This window comes from Echinococcus granulosus (genome assembly GCF_000524195.1).
Source record: "Echinococcus granulosus chromosome Unknown EG_S00024, whole genome shotgun sequence".
In the NCBI taxonomy this organism is placed as follows: Eukaryota; Metazoa; Platyhelminthes; class Cestoda; order Cyclophyllidea; family Taeniidae; genus Echinococcus; species Echinococcus granulosus.
The window spans coordinates 529,146-551,692 of NW_020170404.1; the positions used below are offsets into that span (position 1 = coordinate 529,146).

At 41.7% G+C, this 22,547-nt stretch overlaps 1 protein-coding gene across 1 annotated transcript in view; it reads right to left on the minus strand. All coding sequences in view use genetic code 11, as the record gives it.

The window, feature by feature from the left end:
* Positions 1-22,547, minus strand: part of EGR_04087 (Phosphofurin acidic cluster sorting protein) — a gene marked incomplete at both ends in the record, with an annotated part of 34,229 nt that overhangs the window by 6,000 nt on the left and 5,682 nt on the right. The window contains 9 exons of the mRNA XM_024493336.1: positions 2,195-2,310; positions 2,356-2,528; positions 3,436-3,761; positions 5,933-6,299; positions 8,927-9,040; positions 10,896-11,312; positions 14,502-14,693; positions 17,682-17,741; positions 20,382-20,602. Of these exons, the coding sequence (XP_024352250.1) occupies positions 2,195-2,310; positions 2,356-2,528; positions 3,436-3,761; positions 5,933-6,299; positions 8,927-9,040; positions 10,896-11,312; positions 14,502-14,693; positions 17,682-17,741; positions 20,382-20,602 (1,986 nt within the window). The remainder of the gene's footprint in view (positions 1-2,194; positions 2,311-2,355; positions 2,529-3,435; positions 3,762-5,932; positions 6,300-8,926; positions 9,041-10,895; positions 11,313-14,501; positions 14,694-17,681; positions 17,742-20,381; positions 20,603-22,547) is intronic.

Sequence of the window (22,547 nt, forward strand, 5' to 3'; positions counted from 1 at the left end):
GTCTATTTGATTAAATCTTGTAGGACGATAGAGGCATGGTAGCTTAGACACGTGAGGTCCATGCAAAAAAGGTCACAAAAACCAGGAGTAGTAGTAATTATTTGTGTTTCAATGCATCACGTGGTAGCCCCTGTTCTGCAGCTCGACTGCTCCATTACCTGGATGTGAAAAAAAACTGTCTAGGTGTAATGGGAGTGTAAATTCATGTCTACTGGGGCGAGTACCTAGTATAGGGACAAAATTTTCATAAGCACTTGTAAACAAAATGAAATCTTCAAACGGTGCAGGGTGCTGATTACGGAAATGGAAGGTTCGTAGCTAAAGAGGTAACAGGAAGACTGAACATAAGTGCTAGATCTGCCCAAGCCCTAGGCTACGACACCTCTAAGCTCAGTAAATACCTAAGCAACTGCCGATGGGGAACCATAAGTACGAGCACTGGGAGTTTTGGTGCTCATAATCTAAGAAAAAATGAAAAAAATTCCTGCAGCAGAAGTGATTTGTTCAGAAGCACTTAATAACTAAAAATCTCTTACAAAAGTAAGGTCTGTGAACTAGTTTTGAGGAGATTTGACGACGTTCAAGTTTGACGCACGGGAGTTCCTGACTTTCTTATCGGAGCCAGGCGTAAAAGTCTGTGGTGTGTTCCTTATCGGTCTGGGATTAATGGTTGCACCACACCGGGTAGCAAATAGATTGTTCGAGTTTAACACGATGGAATAGGTATACTGGAAAAGGAGAATAAGAGCTTTCTGATCCTTTAAACAACAATAATTTTGTTCATTTCGATAGCACAAGTACCGGCGTCACAATAATACTGTACAATGTCTAAATCACTGTAGATGATCCTCTTTTAGCACTCAAGCATTGAATTATCAAATGTTCTCAAACTAACTCATGAAATATCGTGCGATCAGTAAATTGCAAAAACACGACCATATTTACAAAGGCTTGGGAAGAAACAGACGTAACACGAATGAACCATGAGAGTTCAAAAGCATCGCATGGAATGACCAAGCAAATTGTCAGATATTTTGTGAGTTAAATTTACAAACCATTAAATAGGAGAACAAGATTAGTCAGTAAAAACATATGGGTTAAAAAGGGCACGGTGAATTATAACGTCATTACTAGGTGTTGGGGGGTTTGGAGGGGCAACGAAAGGTACATTCAAACGTGGATTTTAAACAAGATTTAAGAGAATAAAACCTAAGACTTAACCCAAAGCAGCCCATTGTGTAAAACAAGATAATTGCCATTAGAAGGGCAACAGGGGAGGTTCTATCATCTACAAAACGATAAGTGGATTAGACGGGGATAAAAACAAAGAGCAAAAGCGATTCCGTCGCAGAAAACGCTCCCCCGATGAACTTGATAAATTGCCCAACCAACATACCCACTTCCACCTACAAGGCGTGCATTGTGTCCCCCTCAGATTCACTTCCTCATCTTATCTTCGGGCTCACAACGCCATCTGAATTTTTCATTACTTCAATAATGATAACCATCGCTATCCTTTACCGGTTTTCCTATGCAATACCAGTAATAATTTTCCTCATGCCAATGAGGAATTGCAGCCTGTGAAACGTTCAGAAGATTGACGTGCACCTAACATTCAGTGAAGGTCCTCCTGTGTGTGCGTGTGTACTTCCCTGCTTTTGCTCTTCCTACTCTCCCTTTCACCTCTTCCGTCCCAGTACTGCCTGCTATTACTCCTTCCTCCCTTGTTGGCTGCCCCACAGTCTCCATTAAGCTGCGCGTTCTGACCGCCTCTGGCGCGATATCCCCTCCCCCCACCCCTTGTGTCAGCGGTAGCTGTAGCAGCAGTAGCGGCAGTAGCAGTACCACTCATGGCAAATGGGCACATTTATGCCAACTTGGCTTCAGCGCGATACGCGGCGAAAAGAGGCACAACACATGTTCCCTAGGCGGTAACACGCGTCTGCACATTCAATGCCTAAGTCGCAAAATTGTGTAACAAGATTCACAGGTTAAACAAAGTGTCCCAATGTCAACACCACCACGTGACTCACTCCTTTTACCCTCTTTCATTGTCATGCTTTCAACTTGAGACGTAACATGAAGTGATTTTCAGAATAATACAAGTACAGAGGCAGGCTGCGTCACTGAGACTGGGACATTGCCAATGTCTTTACTTTTTCGCCATATAAAGCATATCGCTTTTCCCGTCTACCATTCCACGTGGAACACTTGATCTTAGCGATTCGATAGGTTGCACTGCCATTCCCAATCCTGCCTAGGTAGCAGCGCTCTAAACATCGGCAATGAATTGGAGACTTCTGGAAGAACCTAATAATGTGCAATTGAGAATGAGGTTGGAATTTACCAGCCAACCTGAGGTAGGTTGTAAGTGTGCCGGGTTTGTCCATGTCCATACAGGTTGACCATCGATACAGAATAAAATCGTGAAATAAGGGTGAGTGACTCCCGTCTGTAATATGTACCTGTCGGTTTTGGCTCTCCCTCTTCCTATCCCTTATCCCGTCCTCCCTTCTGTCAAGGTGGGACTGGAGACTAGTCAAAATGAAGGAAAACGCCTTTCTTACTTCCTTTCTTGCTACAGACAATCTAAGCGCTGTATAACGAAAGTAAATTAAATCTTTCAAAAGCTTCTCCCTACTTGTGGTCCAAGTTTCTCAAAATGTGACGATTTCCTTATCCCCATTCCCAAGCATTATTCACTTCGCCCTCAAACAGCTCGTTGAGTTCGTGCTACTACTAAAACAACTCACTGTTCACAGATATTCATAAAGACTACCGCTTATTCCAAGATGCTCAAAAGAACAATTAAATTAAAGTATTTTAGAACAAAGCAAAACTCCACTTTTAAGTGCACCGCGTCAACCATTCGCTTAAGACGATCTCTGTCTCAAGCAGCAAACCAAAAATGCCGACGCCGAACAGTTCTATTACTCTCCTCGCAAGCAGAATAATAATAATAGTTTTTTTTAGCTTAGTACTATAGAACCCTCTTACACCGATTGGTGGGATTAGTACATCCTTTAGGGAAAAACCAAAAAAAACCAACACTAAAATCCCGAATTCCGGGCTGACTACCGCATTGAAACAACACTTATTTCAATCACACCTTTTACAGCCACTGTAAATATCGCTTACCATCTTGGTGAGGTAACCTTCCTGTTAATAGTCAACAACCCTTCCACACACCTAAAAGGTCTACGTAGAATTATGTAATCTTATGACGACCGCTACACCACCGTCTACCTACCACGAAACATAAACTATGCTACATCTACTGGTTATAACTACATTGACCTTTACCAACTAACCTATGCTGGCAACTCCCATCGGAAGGGGCGGATTGAAGGAAGGGGAACAGGATGTGGCAGCGCTAGTAGGGGTAAAGGCTCCCCCAACTCCCCCACTGCCTAACACAGGCAGGTTGTTCCTTACTCCCGCCACCAGACACTCGCCAATGGGCAGGGGTAAGAGACAGTCGGCAGTGGTAAGGTAGACTACCACTCGGCGCACAAATTCGCCCTCCAAACTACCACCCTCCGTCGATACCCGTCTGATTTGAACTGGAGTCGGGGTGGACGCGGTGGCATCTGCTTCACTCACACCCTCGCCAACAGCTAGGTGACTGAAGAGGCGAGCGTAGCACGGATCGAGGCTGCAGAGACGCTGGGCGACGAGGTTGGGGAAGGATGGGAGGACTGGTGGTGGGTGCGACTCCCGTGAAATTGATGGAGAGCCTGGTTTAGTAGGTTGGACGAGATCTAAGGCGGCGGAGGAAGGAGAGCTTATTTTATCTGTGCAATTTTTAGGTAGATAACTAGCTCCATGTAGCCATTTGTAGGCTTCAGTAAGTTGATCCAAAGGGAAAAACCTACAGTCGTACTCAAGCATCCTTAATTTTAAATTGGTAATACAAATAAAAGGAATACTCTTTTTACCACCTTTTCTGCCTAAGAACTCATCGTGAAGCTTCAAAAGAACCAGTTTACACTGCTTTGTACAATGGTAAAGGGAATAACCGCAACCTCTGTAAGTACCACGTTCTAGACTAGATAGCTTTAAAGTTTTACAAAACTGGTTTGATTTATTAAATGCAAAGGTGCATCTTAATAGTTCAGAAATGCGTCTTGCAAACTAGTTTTAAATGTTTTACATGTAAAGCAGAAGAGAACAAGTTCGTGTCACTTTTTGAGTAGAATTACCGTTCCAACATCTTTGAAGGCAACTTAAAGCCTACGAAGTGCTGGATTGATACGAAATTTAGCCAATAAGCCCCCATTCCAGCGTACAAACTTAATCCTGAAAATGAGCCACGTTGAAGAGCCGAGTTTACACCATGGCCGATAGTAATTAGCTAGAAGAAGCCCTCCCAAATCACACAGGAAACAGCGTGGATTACTGGATTGTCTAGAACAGAATAACAGGACAAAAAATTTATAACTGGATGGATCCTAATGCATGAGGTAAAAGGATGAGCATCCAAAGAGAAACGTGCCAGGTGGCGTCATCATTAGGAGCCACAACGAGTGTGTCTGCGTTGAAGAATTTGACAGCACGAGAGCGGAAGACTGCAAATTAGACAGCTGGATTTGATTCAAATAGAAGAACAAACAATTTCTTGCATTAATTTCGAAATAAACGTCTGTCCTTCACAGACCTCGAGTAAAAGTAAACAATGCAACATTGTCGAGACGTAAACGATTCACTGATTTCACCTCCTCTTCCCATTTTGGCTCCACCAGCGTAAACAGGGCAACATCAAGACCTCGAAAAATCCTCTATATAAATGCAATGGATCATCGAGAATCGGTATAACCGCCACCACTGAAATAAGCTCATTTAAAAATTTTACACTAAACCAAAGACAACTTCACTCTGTACTACACAGACGTTTCAGGTAAATCAGTCTTGTCTTTCGCTACTAGCTTCCCGGTCCTTTCTTTGGACTGTGCATCGACCTTCAGACTTGTCTTAAGACATAACTTCGATATAATAGAAAGTAGAACAGCTAAGAGTTTCTTAAATCAGAAATTTTTTAGCCGGACGAATCCATTGAGAAATAACTACAACGCTAGACTACATTAAAACACCACCCAAACTGTGGGTGGAAGCTGGAATAAAACCCGTGTATGTTGCCCTCACTGAGCACTGAGTCGTTTAGGCAGTGAAATACTTCGGGGAACATTGGACTTAGTTTAACAAGCCACTTAAACGCCTCTGGGCCTCAAAAACAAGTCAAGTTAAGTGAAATTAGCTTTAGTTTTAGATTTAACAGCACAGTTCCTTTCAGACTCAAGGGATTTGGTCCCCGTAATGATGACATGAAACTCGCCACTAGCCTACCAACGCTTCAGTGTGTTTATAATAAACCTGCTTCGAGCCTAATATGTCCCATAATATCTTAAGGGATAAATCGGACGCTGCATAAGGTTCGTTCTTTCTACGAGTTCTGAAAGACATTCAGCTGTGAACGTCCTTCGGGATTCCATCGTCCACTACTAGGATAACAACTAGATCATCAACCGTTTAGATGCACACTTGCATTCACTAATCGCTACTATATTTCCCATTCGTGACATAATGAACAAACTTGCGCCTCAAAACTCGGTGTTTCAGATTTATTGACCTAAGGTACATGTCTTCAAGAAAACGGCACTCGTGTCAACCCAGAAACAGACGGTGACACGAAGACATCACACATACCAGTGGGAATCATTTTTATCACTAGCCTCTCGGGGAATAACCCCGACTCAGTGGAAAATAGAATGGCTGGAACGAAGTTGATTTATCACATCGCATTTTCTATTTGATGAACTAGTGGGGAAGAGGTTTGAGATTAAGCAGAGAGTCTAAAACAAAGGCCGATCGAACGCATAAACATTGCTCAGAATGCAGGTAGAAGCTGGTCTGTCAATCATGCTTAAACACTCACCGGAAGAGAGCTGTGACAACGGTGGCAGAGTGGAAGAAATGGATCGCCGATGGCGACAGACCAAGTGTTGTTGTTGCTGCGGCGAAAGAAGGGGTGGGAGGAGGCCGGAGACGGGAACGAGGAAGAAGCGAAAAGCGGCGGCGACGGCCTCGGAACGTGCGCCTGCCACTTCTACAAAGGCTCGGAGGACGGAGTTGAGAAGGGCGTCACCGCCTACCACGCAAAAACGGATCTCTCGTCTCCCGTCCTCCACGTGGTGCATCTGTACCCACGAAACCAGGCTGCTGAGCACCTGACGTACCTCCTGGAAGGACGACACCCGCGCCAACTTTGCGCAACCTGCCTGTGCCAGCGCCGTTGCTGCGGCCTGGATTAACACCGAAAAGAGATCAGTTGCTCTCAGGTCGCGAGTTTGAGAAGGATTTAGGTTGACGTGATCACTGATTACAATGCATTTCTCCTTTATTTAGAATTCAGATCAAGGGAAAAAGCAAAAAAGCCAGGACCCCTAGCTCACGTACGCTTGCATGAAGTCCTGGTAAAAAAATATCCAGGTAATTAACGGAATTTACACATTATTCAAAAGTAAGGTTGAATCACCATACTTTATTAAAAAACCAGCCAGTACGTTGTTATTCACTTATTCTCTATGATTTAAAACGCTATTGTCTTACAGTGAGAGAAGACTAGCAAATCTTATTTGCCAGAGTGTAATGTAGTACCCATGATTTTCCTGCACAGAGCTTCCCACATATCACCAGGACGTAAACAAAAGATGAACTAGCCTCCAGCCTATTTGACAACAAAATCTCAGGCGTCTATAAATAACTAATCTGAACTAATTAACAAATCTTAAGTGAGGATGAGACGTGTTATCAGCTTTTAACTCATTACCACATTAGCTGTTGCCTAGTCTGCCACAGCGATCGGCGAATTCAACTGCTTAAATTGACCCGTAGTTCCTCAAAAAATGTTCCACGGTAATACGGTATTGTGAACGATTTGTTCATATTGCAGCATGGTCTACAAACTTTCATGGGTTCTATAAGTTTAAATAGCTACTTTACGGCCTGCTTCCAACTACAAAATCAGCAAAACATGAATAAAAACTAGCCATCTCTTTCCATTCATGAAAATTGAAACTCATCAAAGTAAAAACTAGCAATTTTCCTTCAAGCATTTCTGACAGCGACGCAACTCGAACTACAAGACCTGCGTAATCAGCAGTTTCGGTAATGCTGAGAAACGATACCAGCTTCAAAGGGAAGTCGCGTAGGTGGTTACCAATAGGTCTATGGAATCAGCCAAGTCATCTACGAAACAGAAACTGCCGAAGGCGAATCAACTTATTTCTGGCAAACGTTTGGGGGAAACCCAATTATGGTCCGTCACAGATGCTTAAAAAACACGTATTTAATCGCCTATTATTTATCTGGTATTCTCTACAAGTTTGCTATGCTCTAAATGGAAAATAAGGCTGACGATATCTGGTCGCTTGTAACGATGAATTGGTGGTAACTGGAAGCACTGTGGTGTCGACTATTAAAACATACTAGTTTAAATTACTGCATGAGTTAAGTGAAGGAGGCTTAACAACATGAATTCAACCGGACCAAGAGGCCCACGTGACCAGCGAGTTAAAAGTCAGTAGCGGGATTGGCTACAGGCTATTAGGGGTTCAGTGGAAGGTGGTATGACCAACTACTGGTGTATTGTAAATATGTTCTGACAGTGATTGTGAGATGTTCATCAAGTCAACATTTTACTAACATATCATTCTAATATGAGTTCATCACGCATAAAACGAAAAAACGAGTTAATGCAACCAGGCCGGTTGTAACTACTAACGTCCGTGAAACGTTAGACTGCCAAATCTGAAGCACAAGTTGATTATTTAATCACTAACCATAATGCCAATTTTCGTTATCGACTGGTGCTTTGCAGTCCAATGTGTTTGGCCACCTTTATTGAAAAAAATAAGGCGAAAACAAGGAGCAGGTACTACTTGCGAAGTTCATCTAATTAGTAGTATATACTGGCAACCATTAACAGTAAACGATGATTACCATAAAAAAGCAGGTCGTTCAGTTGTTTTCCAGCACACGGAGGCCTCTGGTGTAATGGGCAATGAAATTTTAGCCGCTAGATTATTTTAGCTTCCAAAACATTTACTGGAGCTAGAAAGTATTTAAAAATGAATTCAGGGCGTGCTGTCAGCTGCTAATGTATTATTCCATTAGCCGCTTCCCAGTTAATCATACATCCTCGTGTATTGCACACATTTAAAGCAAACCGACACCTATAAAAAGGCATTAGCGTACCGACTGTAATCCTCTCCCAAAGTGTTCCGATTATGAACAAAGTGAACACTGATTTTGGTCGAGTCAATTTAGTACAGAATAAGAGGACAAAGATCAAAGCACCTGATTGCCCGAAACACAGTTGGTTCATATGGAAGCCAACACAGCAGAAGAAAGTCGACTCAGCCCCTCTAAATCAGCACGCATGCTAAAGTGTACCAATAACCACTCTGAATGGCTTTGACTAGCATTTTGTGAAAGAAAGTACACTTTTAACAGAGAGGACAGAAGTTCATACACTCTTAAAAATACCTTCATCACACTTGAGATCTCAATTTTTAGGTCAAGATAAAAAAAACCAAGCAACATGCTTGACTGCACGGATAGTTTTGGTTTCATTTTGGCAGTACTTGCCACCTGGAGCGCGGAAGGAAATGAAGCATCCATCGAATTAGCTTAGCGAAAGTCCAACCAACTGTTAATCTTCTTTACAGTAAGCGTAGAAGAAAAAGCAGCTTTGACTAAGTTAAGGACGACAACAACGACAGCAACGACCCCCTCGGCAAGACCCAAACTCAACCCTATAGCCATCAATAGAGGAGATATGCCTAAGGATGAAGAGTATTTTCAATAGCAGCAAACAGATTCAGGAACACAAAGCCACTCCCCATGAAGAGCATATACGCGGACTCACCTTTCCTCCAGGTTCCAAAATGTTGACGACAAATTGAACATCGGCCAGGGACTCAGGAAAGGTGGAACCTCCGGTGTGAACCATCGACCCGGAGGGCTCATCCTCTGTTCTCCACTGAAACACCAAAGGGAAAACCAGTAATTCTTTTAACATCAAACGCAAAAAGATGTGAACTTCAATTTCAGAAGCTACCGAGATAGGATTTCAACGCAATTAATACCTTCCATTTTCTAAAAATGATCACTTTTCACAAAAAACTAAGTTCAAATATTAACGCCGAGAAGGACATGAAGGCAAATTCACTAAGGAAATTTGGATAGTTAACAAGCTCTAGGCAGATGAGATTTTTCGAGCGAAGTTCGAAATACTTATGGAAGTTATTTTTAAACAGTGATCTCAGTAACCTGAATAGTACTTGAGGACAAGAGTAAGGAAAATGCCGTATTTCAAGAAACGAAGAACTTTTGAAGGTTTTAACCCACTTTCATTATGCATTGCTCAGATCGGCTGCAGGAAGGAAGGAAGGAAGGAAGGGAAGGAAGGAAGGCGTTTTCCTTAATTTTGACTAGACTTTACTCTCATCTTGATAGAAAGGAGGAAGGGACAAGGAGTAGCAGGAGTAAAAGACAACTCCGATAGGGAAACATCATAGATAGGGGAAGATTTTACGTGCAACAAATATTTTCCCCTAGTTTCAGAAAAATGACCCTATCTTAAACTGCCTATTACCAACATGTAAGTGAATGATGGTCATCAATAGCGTCTGCATTTTGAGTAGCGGGTAAGAATGTCACCCTTGCCATTGCTTACGGAGTTACCCATTTTCATGTCGCGACTTTATTCGGTGTTGATGGTCCGCCTGCACGGACATAGACAAACCCAGCACACTTACAACCCACCTCAGGCTAGTTGATAAATTCCCATTTCATTCTCCATTGGACGCTATTAGGTTGTGAAGATTCCCAAGTTATTGCCGATGTTCAGAGTGCTGAAACCTAGGTAGGATTGGAAATGGCAATGCCGCCTATAGAATGGCTAAAATCAGATGTTCCATGGAGAGTTGCAGAGGGGAAAAAGACACACTATCCATCGAGGAGAAGTGAAGAAAAGGCAGTGACAGTATCTCAGTCTCACTGATGCAGCCCATCTCTGTGCTTGCATCATTCTGTTTAAATTCATCTTAGGTACAAATGGCTTTCTGTTTACATGGTGGGGCGCTAACCGTATATTTTTTCAATTGTGTTTTCTAACACCAAGGCAACACGTACCACCCCGTATGTGCTTATGCTTGTAAGGTTTAAATAACCGAATACTTGCAACGTCTTGATTGCAACAAAGTCTTTACAGATTTTGCATTTTTTTGAAATACACCAGCGAAAGCTACGATTCTGTTTATCTTACAGGCGGTTAACTACTCCATTTCCCAGTCTACATTTTGCCATAGCTATTCGAGCTATTTATCGAGAAAAAGCTTCGCGTATTGTAACACAGAATCTGGGTCACAGTACAGAGCCCATACAAGGGAGAACACTGCCTCAAAACATTGCGGTGGCAAAAGGAGCAATCTTCCCAGTGCAACTTTTGTTAGCCTATTATAGTTAAAATTAATAAACGTCTTTAGACCACACACGCTCGAGACAGCACGAAAAATCACCTGTCATCATTTTTTTTGCTTACGCAGTAGTACCAATCGCCCATCACATCTGTCGCGGTGCTGTACGAAATAAATATTCTTTTTTTCTCAAATGAACAACACCACAGCATGTGTGCGTGCGTTATTAAATTCCAAATGAATGATTGTCAATGCCTTTTGATGACAATCACCTTCATGCCGATCTCATGAACACAAGCGTGAACACAAGCTATGTGTTCGCCTAGAATGAAAGCACAAAACCTTCCCCAGGGTTTTATCACAAAGACTAGTAAAATTTGGCATTTCAAGTTACAGAAGCAGGAACATTAAACTCACATATTCAAGAGGTTCAACGTCATTTGCTGTTGGGAGGTTAAAAATAGCTGGGTTTTCCACATGGCTCCTTCCCCCACCCTCATGGTGCCCATTAAGGAAGGGAGGTGTCTTGGAAGGCACTGGGGTAGCAGCCATTGGAGATGACGGTGTAACCTGACGCCGTTTGGCGGTGGGCATGGTGCGCCGTGTTTTGATTGGTCCAAAACAAGGAGGAAATTTGACGCCACCACGACCTCCACCGGTGGTGGCTGTTGTCTGGCGCCGCAGCTCCGCCATCGTAGTCGTGGAAGACTCATTGAATGGGCCTGTTATCGCTGCGGCTGGTGATGGTGGAACTGTTGCCTGTCTGGAAGGCAGTGGATCCGACGTCAGCAGTGCCTCCTTCTGTAACCGGCGTAAGAGACGAGCCCCAGCGTCCTTTAACAAGGAAAAAGCCCTCAGTGCTTCTAAAGTTGAAAATAGCTCTATGTCTGCAAAAGCTACAAAAATAGTGCTAAACATTGATGGTTTAATTGTATGTGAAGAAATAAGTTGTGAGGTGTGCATAGAAATAAGTCAGTGGAAAGTGCTTCAGTTTAATGACTTCTAGCAAATAACATTTTGACATCAGTACTGTTGAAGTGTAAAGTACGTTAAAAATAGGCAATCTAGAATAGAAAGTTCAAGGATGCAGTTTTAACGTAGATGGACTTTCATAATGTGGAAAGTATAAGAATCTTGACCTCAAACAACAGCCCCTTTTAAGGAGGAGAATGGACAGGCTAGTCTGACAACTGCTGGAGAGCAAATTCCATAGGTACTTACCAACACCTAACTTTAATTAAAAATTTTGTGTGACTTCAATTTACTGCTAGCAGGTAGAAACTTGACATTGTTAAGGTAATCAAAAAAGTAGATTAAGAAACATCACTGAGTGCGCAAATAGAGAACAGGGCTTTTGACTAAAAAATACGGATAAACAGACAGGAAAGTTAATGGTACAAAATTGACAAAACTGAACTACGTCAAGGGTTGGAACACTGGCACTGCCCCAGTAGAGAAACGAACAATCTGTAGTGGTAAATGGTAAACAAAAAAAAGTTGGAAGGAGCAACTCGGTTCTACAATCACTTTTAGATAAGAAACAATTGAAACCAATTTGGCAGACGTTCTCTGACCTTATCAGTGCCAAGCCACAAAGGTTTTGTGTTTTTGCCTTACGTTGGGAAGGTTTTATAATAATAAACGACTCCTGATTACCATTTAGATATTCTTAGAATGCAAAAATGTTAAGACGACCAATCTGATGAAGAGAGAGATAATCCCAGTTCTGAAATAGTTTCTAAAATGACGCCAAAAGACTTCACAAATGAGTGGCATAAGCACAAACACTTTGAATCACTGGTTTTGATAAAAAAAGATTACTAGTATACACAACTGGCTAATCAGCATCATTCAAATGCGGAAGATTATAACCAAAAAGGTTAAAACACAGACCAGATAGGAATAAACGTGCAAGTGCAACAACTGATAAATTAGCAACATAGTTGAATATGAGAGAAAAAGGACCGTGAAAGTGTTCACCAGGACCAATCTTGGAAAATTGCTTTAAATTGCTTTAATCACATTCCCTCCAGCATGTGACATTTTGGCGTTAATATCAGCAGGTGGATGTTTATCGTTTGCTAATGTGCCTGTAAGGTTGAGGCGATTCAAAGTGGCAAACTGAGCAGCATCAATGTGAAATAGACCAATGGTGGCACCTTCCATCCTTGGCTTACAAGAAGTGAACCATATAAATGGAGGATACGCAGTTACTGTCCGGGACAAATAATAAGTTAGTGTAGCTGCTGATAAAAAAATGAGGCTAAAGAGGTCAGCATAATGACAATCGACTTCTACCTTGTAAAATATGGCGCTTTCACACCTTTTTTGGGATTTTATAAATTATTTAGACGGTGGTCGTATGGTAAGTTGAAACTGCGCTTTCATTCACATCATCACAGTAAGTAAATATAATGGAGGTAACCAGCTTCAGCTTATCAAACAACGTTAAGGCGAACTAAAATACAAAAATAAGAAAAGCATTTTCAAAGCAGAACAATCTTGATAAACCAATTTTTAAAAAAGGAAGTGAGGTTTTAGCGACCCAGCACTGACGCCAACCCAAAATAAAAGCCTTTAAATTTTGCTGGGATTTAAAGGCACGTGAGATGACCAATCCATTTATAAAATAAAAATAAACTTGCGGTGATGTTGAACAGCAAACTGGTCTGACTGTTTATAAAACAACACTAGACTAGTACATAGTGCAGTATACACACCGCCCCCGCTCAAACTGAGGTGAATATACCAAAATCACCAAGACGGTTGGACAATTAGGGGGCTAACGATACTTATGCGCATAATTAAGTGACTAAAACACTAGGTGAGCCGGTTGCCAGATCAGAACCCATCAGCACAGCTGGGATTCATAAAAGCGGAGTAGAAGATGGTGAAGAGAGGGAGGCAGCAAGCTAGTGATGATCGTGTGTGTACACCCACGCGATCTGGTTTAGGGGAATGAAGATGGGAGATAAGGGAGAACGAGAGGGAGAGCGCGCGCCCGTTGGGAGACAACTCACTGGTGCTGGCTGTGCAGTGTGGCTGATAAAAGCGCTGCCACATCCAGCTCACCCCCCTCTAATGCAATAAACTGCTGAGCATATCCGATTTTTTGCTTAAAAAGGAACCCTTTTATGCAGAATTCTCTCCACAGCATTGCCTTCTGGCCGCACCATTTCAGATACCTTTTGAAATGGGTTCTCTTCAAGTCACCTCCTGGAACAGGAAGGGGATCCAAAAGCAACGCTGAACCGTACGGCTACTGATACTAACAGGTAAACCAAAGTGTGTCCTTGAGGTGACTTTTTGGAACTGTAACTTCTTACTCAAATGAATTGCAAATTTATGCAAGAAATTAGAAGTTCAAAAATGGCAGACACGTGCACTTTCTTCTGGACTCACTTCAAGTATCAAATTTAAAAAATAAAAGTTTTTACAATAAATTTTCTTTACACACACCTGAACATCATAATCAACACTAAAACGGTATTTCAATGTAGAGGAACAGAAAGAGTCACTAAGTGTACTACTGATAGAGCCCATATTTCAACAACCTTCGATTCGAAAATCGTGTTCAGTCTTAACCGGAAATGGTGAAAGTGATCAGAATCAGATAATGTTGGAGCGTATTAGTGGCTCAGTAAATGTACTTCTTCAGATAAACAAAACAGGGTTGTTTGCATATCGCCTCGTTTTGAAAAAAACACGAAGCCTCAACATATACGAAAAGGGATCTTGTTTAAAAAAAATGAAAGCATTTCAAGGAGTGGAGATGTTGCTATCGGACAAACGAAAGGCTAGTAAAATTATGCAAGAACACCATGCTAAATCACGTTTCAAACATGATAACTTCATGTGCGAAAAGAAAACTCAAAGTAAACGCGAAATGAAATATAACACCAATCGCAGTACCAATAAGATTACATTAGAACTGAAATACCAATTATGAACACGAAGGTTTTGAATGAAAATTGGCTGGATCTGGAGTGAAGAGGGCGGGAAAGAGCAAATAAGAGAACTCACTAGACTAAGGGTCTCCTCAGAGCTACCAGTGTGCCCAAAAAAGGGGCGGATAGAGGGCCGAGGTACACTCTGCAGAGAGCCCGATTCGGCTGTGGCCCCAGTGTCCAAGTCCGAGTCCTCGTCCACATCACTCACCGTCTCCATTTTATCGATCTCCTCCCAGAGGTGTAATGTTGTGCCTGTATCAATCTCCTGAACCAGGAAATCATATCAAATCAAAAGATCTGAAGGGATAAGTAATGCGTGCAAAACGTTTAGAGAGCATTCAAAAATTCTCAAGATTACCAGTAAATTCCAAAATTAGCTAATTAAAAAGGAGAACGCACAGTTCCAAGTCCTAATTTTATATGGTTGAAAAGAGAAGATGCATCACTTTACGTAACCTTTCATTCTAACCGGGTTTTAAATAGGCTTTGGGAAAGTTGGTTCACCACATTGTTATACAACACCATTTCAATTATGAGGATTAAATGATTCAGTAATTGAAGCAATTAAAGGGATAGCTACAGAAAAAAAAAACGATCACTTTAACTGACAGAAAAGACGAGCTGAGTATTACTTATTCAAGTCACCAAAAAAAACTTTGCACAAAAATTTTAGAACTCAAAAGGTAAGAGTTTGATTGAGATGCTAGTGTTTTCCTTCTTCCCCCCAAAAAATATCCAGGGTAAGAAAAGAGACCTTGATTATATCAACAAAAAAGGTTAGAACAAACACTATCTCACCAAGCGAAAACTGTCCATGGAAAGAAGACTAAAGTGCCCCAAAAATGATGAATACTCCCCAATGGAGAGACTGAGACTAGTCAGTCAGTTGAGGGGTTAGTTTGGGTGAAACACCCCAAGAAAAAAGCCCTAGTTTAACCAATGTGGACAAAATTAAGCACTTGCAAGCAGTGAAAGCAACTTAATCAATAGGACTATTTTTTGGTTGAATCAAAACATCTAGCCAACAAAAATTTCAAAATAGGTCCGTCAAGAATGCTGTCAGAGCCCACACACATATGGCCTCTTCCGGTTGGGTTTACTGTCACCCAGAGGGATGCGCCTAGGAATTGGAGGGAGAGCAGCACACATGTGATGCTAGTGCCTCTTAAACAGGCGGCCCAAAACAATATCGGGATTTTTTTCCTTTTTTGCCTCCGAAAGGTCAAACACGTTCCATAACAATGTTTTTGGTGGATGTCATTTGATTGTGCCTTTGTTCCACTAAGGTGCATTCAACCAATAGGAAATTGAAAGGGAGTTTGGATGCCACCAGCCTTAGTTAATGACCAGTCCAGCCAAACCACCGGATGATCGTGGCTAGATTGAATGCGGCACTCTGTCGGTGTCTTACGGGCTGTAAAACCGCATTGAATATTGTTGCAGCCTATCCTGATGCTTCTGACATAAGTTAAGAGTCCATTAAGGCAAAATTATTTCAACCAAAAGTTCAAGACAATAAACGCATATATCAGTGCCTTCTATTCGGAGTAATTAATCACTAACTCAGTAGGTGAAAGATAAATCACGCTCTCAGATCCAGTGGCATGCATTAAATACAAGTGATTGTTACTAGGAAAAAGTGCAAACTGGTAAATTGAAAAAGTTGTTACACAGGCAGCATTTACAATTTATGGCCATTTTTTAAAGGAGGTGGTTAACGGGGCCAAAATGCAAAAAGCTTTCCTTCAGGAAAAGCACGATCCCTTAAAATAAATGTTGCCTGTCCATAATTCGCTTCTGCGCCTAGCGAAGGAATCAAATGGTCGATTGCTACCGTCCACGTAAGACAACAAAGAGCTCTACGACCGATATAACAAAGTAAATCATTCAGTGATAATCCGATCAAAAAAGCCCTGTAGGTGCAATAATTGGTTTACTCCTCAGCAACCCCTCATGGGAATTGACCACCATGGATTTCAAATGCATGGATGCTTCACCTCGATTCCTAGATGATAAACACTTACCTGTGGTGCCTAAGAATCCCTGTATTTTGTAAGCTGCCAATTTACTGAAAAGCTCCTTTGACAACTCAAAATATAACACACCGATCAAAACACGAACTAAATATACAGACTTATTAGCGCCGTAAAAGTATGAGAACTTGGCTCACTCCTGTGTATAAACAAACAGTTAGTGACAGACGGATATAAAATTGCCGTCTCAAATAAACACTCTGAGATGACGTCTAGAAGCCATTCGGGATCGCGTGACTTAAATGATACCAAATGCTTGAACCTCAGACACAAAATGCACCCAGGCGTGGTCATGTCCATGTGACGCCCAGAGCTTTGTGTCTGAGTCCAGTGTCACATACAAGTGACGTATTTTTTAAATTATTTTACAACCACTGGATATGCAAAGTCTTTCTGTACAAATTTGATTCTAAAGAATAGCATGAATTACAAGTTGTCTTGAGGATTACATTGCCTGGCTTTTAAGCATCAGTTAAATCGGTTAATTCGGTAGCACGGACACCGATGCCATGAGAGTACAATGGCAGCTTCAAATCATGGTGGTCAATTTTCCTCCGACACCCTGGTAGTGAACGTAGTAACCCACGCAGCAGAAGCATGAGAGCGAATTAGATGAATAAGTCTGCTACCCCATTACCGGAGGGCTAACGTCGTATGGATTATGTGAAATAAAGAGTGAATTCCTGCATGTAGCATTAACAATGTTAGCTAGTAGAGATGACTCCGTTACGTCAAGAAACGAGTTTGCTAAGGCTAGGCAAAAGGTAAAACCACTTTCACCAGCCAGTATGCACTTAGGCTGTTGAGAGGCAGTTGCCCTTTGGAGTGAATCAAACACAATCGCTGAATTGCGCAATTCAATCACTTTTCGCAGACAAGAAATGAGATTGTGGGGTCCGGTTCCGGTAATAGAAAGTATGAGTTAGGGTTAGCAGCAGCAAAAATTTTTGACGAGAAAAATTTGATTTCACCCAAATGTGCTGCAAGGAGCCAGTGCACACTACAACAAGACTTCGGATTGGATAATCGCTCGGCATGATTTATGCGAAACCATTACCGAAGGGAAGTAACACATATTTAAAAGAGGGAAAACAAAATGGAATGGCACATAGTTAATCACACTGTAGGCTCATAGAGTCAGCTATCAAGACTAATCGCAATCTAAGAGTTTGCAGTGTTAAAGACTACAGGTAAAGAAGGTAATTTGGAAGGAGACTCACCTCATTGGGGTCAGCAACTTTGAGTCGCTTGAGGAGGCTAATAACTTTTTGTTTGATTTGCTGTAAAAAGGGAGAAAGGAAGGATTAGTAGCGAGTCACATTCTTAAGTAATTTCAAAATGCACAGAAAATACCAATAGGGAAATGGGGGGTTTTCGCTGTTTGGAAAAAACCAATGTCTAGACATTCCTTCAGAATGGATAAGGTTCCAAGAAGTGCGCAAAATGAACTAAATGAATGTTTAAAAGTGGAGCTGACTACTTGTATCTCGAATTAAGATAGTTTGGAGAGCAAGTCCATAAGATTATCCAGTGAGAGGCGTTAAATTTACTCCTTACTTAAATTGTCAAAAAAGCTGCATGAAATTACCATTGATGACTTTCGGTACTTCAGCGTACCCGTTGCGACGATTATATGACACCACCCCTTCGCACTTCAAAGCACGAATTGGCTCACATGGAATTTTAAAATGTATCCAAGAGTAGCAGAAACTTCGCCAGCTATAAGTTTCGCATGCAAGGGTAAAATGCAGGGGATACGGAAGAGTTATTCTGCATACCACAGCAAAAAAAATATGAAATCGGCAAATTAAGAAGTTGGCATGAGGAAGAAGCAAAACGGTTTTGAATACAGTGGAGACTTTGACCAAAAGTAGTTGAGTGGAGGGAGTTGGTGTTACTACTAAAACTGACGCTGAACAACACAGCGAGCAAGATACCGACTTGCCGTCGTGCCAATATGCGCATGACAAACAAAGCCGTCGCATGTTACACTAACAGATGAGTCAGTCCGTTTAAGTACCACAGCCACAATTGAAGTATCATGTGCTTGAATTCAAAAATAACGTAGAAATTTTCCATAATTTGGAAAGGTGCTGTAGTTGAATTGATGGTAGGGAAAATAGGAGTGGGATAAGGAAAGTGGGAACAAGTTTTAAATAATTAACAAAAAATTGACTAGCAAGAACACAAGAGGGAAAAGTTTTACAAGGAGTACGAATACGCACAAAGAAGTTGTCGTGGTGTTGACGAGAGGTAAAGGAGCCAAGGTCATGCTAACTTCACAAAGAATTTCGGAACTGGTGCACAAACACATCCCATTCGAATGCCCAATTTATGAGCTCTTGCCTCAGCAACTAAAAGCGCCGAATACTGTGAGAGAAGCTTTTTTGGTCAGGACAGGAGCCGACATGGCTTATTGATGTTTCGGAGTGCCAAGTATTGCTGAGGCGAAAAAACGAACCTCAAGACGACATGGAGAGGGGACGGCACGGCAAAAATGACAGAGCACCATGCGCTGAACCGCACATACTTGGCAAACAAATACACCCACGCGCACACCCAGCCTGCACTTCACACGTCTTTCTCTTTTTTTCGGAGTGGGTTGTAGAAAGACAAAGGAAGGAAATGAACCTGCGTACTGCTCGCAAAAGCAAAGGATTAATTCCAAATAGTTGCGGACTTTAGGTAATGAGAGCAAATTTCTGTTACGATTTAAGCAATGATATGAATAGGCAAGAGAAGAAGAAGGCAGTTGAGTAATTTGCGATGGATGGTTGAAAAAGGAGGAAGACTTGTTTGAACACTAGTAATAATAATAATAGCAATAATAATAATGAACGGGTGGAAATTGCGTTACAACTGGTTTCTGTTGTCAAAAACATTTTGGTGGAGCATAGCAGCAAAATTATACAGCACACAAATGCTTAAAGGAACTGCAATTTTCCACAAATTCAGGACTAAGCAAGAAAGGCTCTCTTGACGCACAAGGAAGACAGTCACTTCATTAAATGCCCTAACTCTTAATCCACATTCCCCTCTGGCGTTCCAAAGCATCGGAATGCAGACGCACGCATATGGGAAGATTCATTAGATATTCATGGACGCAAAAGTCCTGAGGCCAACCTTTTCCAAATCGCAGATAAATTAATCGTTGTCACTATTATAGTTTGACGAATGAGAAGAGGAGGAGGTGGAGAAAAAAGGAAAACGAAAAGCATTAATGCAAAGCAATGAAGCAGGAATGAAAGCAGTTATTTAATGTAAGCTCATTTACCGCGTTCCAGAGTGAAGAAAAAGGCAATAAAAACGCGCACTTTGCCCTTGCTCGCAAATAAACAATGTTGACATAACAAGGGCTTAGTGATTATCTAACTCCCAATATCTATTGGTGCGTTTTTTTAGGCATATCAAAGGTGTGTTTTGAAGAACGTAAACAGGTCGTAGAAATAAACCAGGTGTAATGGCTACAATGATTGCAACCTTGCTTGATGTAAGGAGATAAGCGATTCAAGATAGGGCACCAAGTCAATGAAAGATGAGGATTATGCAAGAAATTGATTCCGGGTAGTAGAGAAAAAAAGTCAAAGGGGACACTAAAAGCCCCCATTACCAATGGGACAATCACACAGAGAGCAATAGCACCTCCTACGAGAAAACAAGAGGTTTAAAATGAAATTCTAAGTTAGCGAAAACAGAGACAAAGTGGAGAATTAATGTTGTCTTATCACAGCAACGTTAAAGCCAGACACGGAAAGGGAAGGCAGATTGGTCAGAGTGCACAAACAAGTTTCACACGAATGAAACGCTACCGCTAATCGCAATTCTGTCTGGTGTAAAGGTACTGGAGATCTAAAACACTGGTGCGAATTAGTTATAAACGGGGGTAATATAGGGAATCGTTAGTAAGTCGGAGAGCCTACCCCAACAGACATGGACTTGAGGACCTTCTTCTGCCCACCGCGACTGGCAATAGCAGTAGAGGCGGAGGTGGAAGATACCCCACCGACCTGTCCACAGCGACCAGTGTCAACGTCTTCCATGTCCACCTCCTCCTCACTGTCCGAATCCTCGTCCGCGTCATCCGAGAAGACGTCCGCTGGCAGGAGGCAGCCGTCCTCCAGGCACCCGTCGAATTCTACCTCTGCTAGACAGTGTAGAGTCGATTATTTAGTGGCTCAGATTGGGCTCACTCAACAGTAGTACTTAGTGCTCACTACTATTGCTAAAAAATGGTCTGAAGCAATACACTGGAACCACATATTCATTTGCCAAACCCTATAGCATGTAGAATAGTACTACATGCAACACTTATTTGTGGGGGTATTCACTCCTTCTTGGAAATGAAGCTGTGCTATACGTTATGGTTTTCGACCAAACGACTTCAATATCGAAATGAAAAAAGGAAACAAAGTTATGCTGTACACATCCAGTGCCAAAGTAGGTTTTGTACGAGACCCTTTTCCCTCTGTTGACCAGTTTATTTTGAAAAGAAAAATCGTTCCGAGTTTTTAAAGAAGAGGAGAGAGATGTTTGAGGGAGATGTGGTCACTTCGAACGCAACAATTTTTTGTAGAGATCCCTGATATTTCTCTACCTCAGTGATGTAAATGAACATTCAAACAAGGCACTAATGTAGGCTGGGGATTCGGCGAAAGCGTTGATGGTGCTTACTATGAAATGAAAACATGCAAACCGTGATAAATTTTACAGAACAGTAACGGTCCAAATTTTTTTCAAAGACAGACCTCGTAGCACACCAGCTTCACCTTCACTTCGGCTGTTGTTTACTCGTGTTCCGGATTATTATTAACCCAAATCAATGGATTACCCTGCTTTGATCTGCAACACAAAAAACCGACTTCTTTTTCTGCTGGTGTTCGCACTTTTCTTTTTTTACATTGGTGTGGAATTAATTAGCTCGCTTCACGTTAAAGGCACTCGACTAGTCTAGAAATCGCATTTACACAATTTAAGTTCCCTTTTGTCTTCATCGAATGGCGTTAAGTCATTCTACTCGATATCCCTTCGGAGGCGTCAGTCTGAAAGCAACATTTGAGATCACTTCTCTCTTCAACGCCCTGTGCTTGATCTCTAGATGAGTGAAAACAGTGTTTCCTGCTTGAAAATAAGATGGTAGAGAAGTGATTGTAGAAGTTTGAGTAGGTAAGGAGTGGTCGAAGTTGAGTTGCGATTCAGTCGGAAAAAGCACTCTAAACAGGCAAACAGGACTCAAAGTCGAAGTGAACCAAAACAAGAAGCCAATTTCAAAACAACTTCACCGAGAGCAATGAAATCAAAAGGGATTTTTCAAAATCGGTCGTACACATCCTAGGTCTGGAAGAAAACTGCCATCGTCCCATCATTTTAAAGGAGTAGGAAAAACAGGCTCCTCATTCAAGAAGTCTTATAGCGCTAGAGGCTGATAGTGTCTGGGTAAAAAACATTGGAGATGTCCCGTTAAAAGATAGAAAGCAACTTAACACAAATGTATGTATTAAATGGCAAAAAAGACAATGTATTTCATGTTAATAGCAATAACCTTTTTTTCTGGAAATGCAACCGGCGGTACTGCGAGTGCGTAGGATACACTCCAGGACAATTCAGTTATTAAAAAGATGTAAGAAACATGACCTACTTCAAAAGATGAGCGTTTTTACACCCTGCTATTTAACAAAGGTGGAACATGCAATCATGCAATTCACAAACCGTACCTCGCTCGTTCTCGAGGGAGCGAAGCATAACCTTACCCTCTTCAACTGAAGCAGTGAGTGCTGCCAAAGACCCAGCGCGATGCACTTTCCATGTAATGGATCTAATTGCGAGGTCATTTATGCTATTAAAGTTGAAGTTGATGCACAGTTTAGTCAATTTATCAATCCTTCGTCGACAAAACTTAGTAACACGTATAATAGATTAATTAACTGTCGGCAAGCAGGTGTGGAAAATTGACACACACACACACACACACACCTGAGTGATTGATGATGAATAGAACACCAGAGGAGAGGAACTCGTAGACAACTGCATGAGATGCCTTACAAATTCTCGCGTGTTACCATACCCAAGGCAAAATAGAGAAATTTATG